The 5,585-nt window shown below is 33.4% G+C and overlaps 1 protein-coding gene across 2 annotated transcripts in view; it reads left to right on the forward strand.

Annotated features, from left to right (window-relative positions):
• LOC108364805 (protein Skeletor, isoforms B/C) overlaps positions 1-5,585 on the forward strand; it is an 86,951-nt gene continuing 81,366 nt past the window's right edge. The window contains exons 1-2 of one of the 2 annotated variants that reach the window (XM_017618651.1): positions 1-169; positions 287-2,156. In XM_017618651.1, the coding sequence (XP_017474140.1) occupies positions 1,928-2,156 (229 nt within the window). In that variant the 5' untranslated portion in view covers positions 1-169; positions 287-1,927. Of the gene's footprint in view, positions 2,157-5,585 lie in introns of both variants that reach the window. The other variant, XM_017618652.1, reaches the window with a different exon arrangement.

Here is a 5,585-nt window from a genome sequence, read left to right on the forward strand (position 1 = left end):
CAAAATTTAGTTCGAGACCGAATTCCCTGACGAGCGTACTGAATATCGCGGCGAATACATAGCGTGGCAAAAGACGTTTGGCTAATTAAAAAAAAAACAAATTAAGTACATACACACATATGTATGTATATAAAATTGTGTTGCCTTTTCCACATGTCACTGTGTGTATGTGTGTGTGTAGAGAGTGTGCGAAATTGCTGCAGAAAATAAATATTTGAGAAAAAATTAACTACCAGCTAATTAAAAAGGTGAAATGATTTCATTTTTTCAATTTCTTATATGTTAGGGTGGCTGAAAATGCAGCGATTCTCAACAAAAAGGATAAACTGAAAAAATAAACTTCCAAGCCGCCGAGCGAGTTGTTGAAAATATTTTGTGAAAAAATCAATTGCAAGCATCAAAATGGAGTGAATATCTACGCTTGGCCAACAAATTTTTTTATGTTTTAGTTGCAAATTTTTCGTTTACGAAGCGGCGAGCAGCAAAATCCTTCAAATCCTTGAAGCTAGAAGTGCGAAACTGTATTCGAAAGAAAGTGGAATTGAAGAATAAAAATTAGATTTAAAAAGTAAAAAGTGGCACCTAAAAAGTCTAAAAAAAAGTAGATACATACATACATAAAAAAAAAAATGGAAAATTAAAAAACTTAAATTAAGTGGAACTCGACGACAATAAATACATCCATAAATGCCCACTTATATACATATGTACATACATACACATGTTTGTGTAAGACCTTAATTTTAAGAAAAAATAAATAAATCAATTACCTATAAACTTTACAAGCAACGGCGACAATAATTTTGCAATTGCGAAGAAGAAGAAGATTTAAAAAAAAACAAAATCATTAAATTATATATGTAAATACATAACTTTAAAAATTACAAAGTTATTAAAAGCAGCATACCAACAACTGAAGCACCAGATTTCGTTCAAGGATTATACAATTTCTGCATACACGCCATTTTGAAAAGTTCTACGGCCCGAGTAGTGCTGCAAGAGCTCCAGCTGCAGTGGTGGCAAACACAGCCACAGCAACAGCAACAACAACAACTACAACTACAAAACGCAGAGTGGGTGGAAAATATGAAATTTGAAAGGCTGCCGCTTCAAGTGAAACTCAACAGTGGCGACTAAAAAATTGTACCGACTATTAACTATGCATATATAAATATATATTCACCGTAACAGCAACAAAAATACACACATACATCCCTAAACGTATTGCTGTATACACACACGCTCGAAAAACGAAGCATAGTTGGGGGCGCTTTTAAGAAAAAGGACGCTGGCCGCACACACCAATACGGTCGCAACAGAAAGACCATCAAAATAAACGATTTCTCGCCTATTTCCGTTTGTTCGTGTTGGTGAGCTTCGTAGGTACATAAATATATTGGCGTTTGTAGGCGCGAGCGTGCGCGCGCGTGTATATACCTGTAGGTTTCTGTGTGTGCGTGTGTAAGTTTTCCCAGTACGTTCATGTGTGCGTTGCAAGGCAAACAAACGTTTACTATTACTACAATACAACAACAACAACAACGAAAGCAATAATAACGACTAGTGGCAACAAATCAATGAATACAAAATTGCCCCATCAGCGCCATTGCTAGTAGACGGCAATCGGTAGAAGAAGAGTAAAACGCAGCAGCAGCAGCATAAAATATTGAAAATCAATTCGCAGCAGTCACAGTTATAAATCACAGTTATAAAATTTAATAATAAACTTTTTTTTATCTACCAAAATCGCTACATCCAGAACTGCGCCACCCCCTCCCTACAACTCCTCCGCTCACACCAAGCACCTTCAAGCGTGCAGTTGCTCCGCGTTACCAATTGCGGTAATTACTTTCGGTTTACGACGCGTTTCGCTTGCTTATCGCGTATATATACACATAACGCGATTCGTCACGCCCACTAAAACAAAATGTCGGGCGCGTATTTAACGAACGTTGGCGCGTTGAAATCGCTCCGTCAGGGAATGGATAAAGCAGCAGCAACAGCAACAGCAACGAGAACGATGTCTGCGCTGGGTAAAGATCGTAGTCGCCGCCGCTCTGCAGAATGCACAATCGCCGCGTATAGAGTGCTGCACAGGTCAACCGTTTGCACTCTCATCGGCCTCGTCGTTCTACTTAGCTGCCTCGTACAAAATGGTGAGTTGATATTGAATTGTTATGCCAATTAGAGTAGAATCTTTTTGTAATTAAAGTAATTTTATTTATCAAAGCAAATACTCATCTACATATGTGCTATAAGCAGAGAACGGATTTTATGGAAATTGCCTTTTTTTTCTGCTAAAGAGATACGAGTATATTCGATTAAGAATTTCCACGATTTAGCTTTCCCTGAATCCACAAATACACATTTGATTTTGCCTTTTTTGCCTTTTCTATCTTATATCTTTCTATCTTTAATTGTAAGAAAAAGCAAAGAAAAATCCCTTATTCCTCATAATCAGCCTCATTGCGTAGGTCGTAAATTAGGCTAAATTTTACGAGTCGACAACATTGGCATTGTCTACTGCCGTACTGAAATAACTAAACGACAAAAATAGTCGAAAACTATGCAGTGCTGCCAAGTTTTTCTGTCAATGACATGAAATTTTCGATACGATTGGACTCTCGAAAATCGTTTTGCATTCGACACGACTCTCGCAATGAGGTTGAATATGAAACTTTGAAACGTTACATATTTAAAATGGGCGCCACTTGTATCAATTCACGTCGAGTGCTATTGAAAACCGAAACGATAAAAAAATCGATAAGGCGGAAATAAACCTTAGATACCAGCGTCTGAAAAAATCTAACATTTTTTGCAACCATGAAAAAATTAAGCACTTTCGGAAAGTAGAAAGAAAAAAGATCAAGTCACTTGCGGTGTCTATGGGGGAAAAAAAACCTTAAAACGCCTATGCTGAATCGATCAATATGTAGAATATTGTCGAATTAGGTTTTAGAAAATTAAAATTGCGGATTGCTTTGAAATTTTTTTTTTATATTTTTATGAAATTTTATATCCAAAGGTCCTTTGTTTCGCTGATTACAAAAATTAAACCAGTTTTCAAAATTCAAATAAGCGGATATAATATGGTGGCTGGATTTTTTAAAAATTTTCAGATTTTTATGTAATCTGGCGCCGCTAATTAAAAATTGCTAAATTTAAACGCAATTCGGACTCATATTAGTTTAAAATTGCATCAAAAGAATGGTAACAATTTTTAAGACTGTTCTCTTTTTCGTTTATGTATAGGCGTAGTCTTTATATATATGTATAAACTTAAACAAAAAGTTAGTCACACATTTTAAATTTTCCAATTTTGAATTTAGTTTTGTAACTATCCACCACTAATCCGGCAACTTATATGCGCCATTTGGAACTTTTGAAAACTGTTTTCAGTTTTATAATCCGCGATTCAAAGAGCTTTTAGAAATAAAGTTTCTCAAAAATCTGACCAATTTTCTAAAACTCCATCTGACATATAATATATGTATATATATAATAATACCCTTGTGCACAAGTGCGCTTGAGTATAAAAACTGATTTCATTTCACTAATCAGCGACTCAAAGAAATTTAAAATTTCATAAAAATTGACCTTCTTTAAAAATCCATCCGCCATTTTGAATTTTTGAAAACTGATTTTAGTTTTGTAATCAGCGACTCAAAAAATCTTTGTATATAAAATTTCGTAAAAAACCCATTCGCCATTTTATATTTTTAAAAACTGATTTCAGTTTTATAATCAGCGACTCGAAGAATCTTTAAACATCAAATTTCATAAAAATTGGAAATTTCTAAAAATCCATCCGCCATTTTGAGTTTTTGAAAACGGATTTTAGTTTTGTAATGAGCGACTTAAAAAATCTTTGTGTATAAAATTTCGTAAAAATCTGAATTTTTTTTTAAATCCATTCGCGTTTTTATATTTTTAAAAACATATTTCAGTTTTATAATTAGCGACTCAAATAAACTTTAGAAATCAAATTGCATTAAAAGTTGAAATTTTTAAAAATCCATCCGCCATTTTGAAATTTTGAAAACTGATTTTAGATTAGTAATCAGCGATTCAAAAAAATCTTTGTATATAAAATTTCGTAAAAATCTGATGTTTTTATTAAATCCATTCGCCATTTTATATTTTTTACAAACTGATTTCAGTTTTATCATTAGCGACTTAAAGAAACTTTAGAAATCAAATTACTTTAAAATTGGAATTTTTTAAATATCCATCCGCCATTTTGAATTTTGGAAAACTGATTTTAGGTTTGTAATCGCCGACTCAAAAAATCTTTGCATTTAAAATTTCGTAAAAATCTGTAGAATTATGTGTTTTTGAATGACTATTTTTCATTCGATTTCAAAGATCGAATATAATCTCAGGAGAGGCCTTTAAAATGATATATAATAATCTATTGTCGGACTAGGCTCGTGGGGATTTTTTATCGCGTAAATTTAAAAAAAAAAATATTTTCTCTTAATTTTTAAAATTTTGTCCATCCATAATTTCTACAATTTCAAAATATTGAGGACTATCTAAAATTAAATCTATTTTCATATAAACTGATACCTCATTTATTGCAATCGCATAAAAATTGTCCAATTAAGGTGACTTTTCAGATTTGTGAACAGTGTGGCTAAACGTATAATATTAGGGTGGTCTTTAAATTTCCAAGAAAAAGCATTTTGGATGGGCACCCTAATTAGTATATGTATGAAGGTTTAATAAAAAAAACTATTGGTGCCTTTAGCTACAATTTGAACATCTCATTTTTCATTACACCTTCGACTTTTTATTTACCCCACTGAAAGGTGTCAATTGATTATTTCACTTCAAAAATGAAGAATGGTCGATAACAACAATCGTTTCAGTTAAGTTTACTGCAGCAGAACAATTTCTTTTTGACGTACATACATATGTACATTGCTGAATGAATAATACAAAAAGCAGACTATTTAAGGAAAGGCAAAACGTGAAAAAGAAACAATGAATATATTGCATGTTTACTTAGCATTTTAGCATTCATATGCATTGACTTAAATAAATTTTGTCTGTACGTACATGCATATGTATGTAAGTTTTCACTAATTTGAAAGTTGCTGTTTGTTGGCGCGCGAAAGACCTAAAAAGGCTGTCAACAGCATCCGGCAATGCGTTCGCATTCCATGCTTACAAAGTATGCTGTACTAGACCGCTAATTAAGCGTGCATACATACCCTGTAGGGAAATCTTTAGTTCTGAATTGGGGCGCTTCTGGAACATTTAGACCCAGTACTGGTTCGCGATAAATCTCTTTTGCATGCAAGCAACTGGCGAATTTAACATGGCGATGTCCTAGGAAGTGTAAATTGCCGCCCGCTGCATCCCTTTTTCGATAGTTCCGAACTAGTCCTAAATTCTATAGTTCCGAACCAGTTCTGAAATCGACAGACGAAAGAAAGAAGTATCATGATTTTTCAATCATTTCTGTTCTTCCGTGTGTGCGATTTCAAGTTATTTTGGAAGAAATGTGTTATCAATTTGAAATTAAATTTGTTTTAATGATTGTAAGAAATGTACGTTTACATACCTTTAGCTGTAGCTGA

Source organism: Rhagoletis zephyria, unplaced genomic scaffold (genome assembly GCF_001687245.7).
Source record: "Rhagoletis zephyria isolate East Lansing unplaced genomic scaffold, Rhagoletis_zephyria_1.1 Rzeph_scaffold_01676, whole genome shotgun sequence".
Classification (NCBI taxonomy): Eukaryota; Metazoa; Arthropoda; class Insecta; order Diptera; family Tephritidae; genus Rhagoletis; species Rhagoletis zephyria.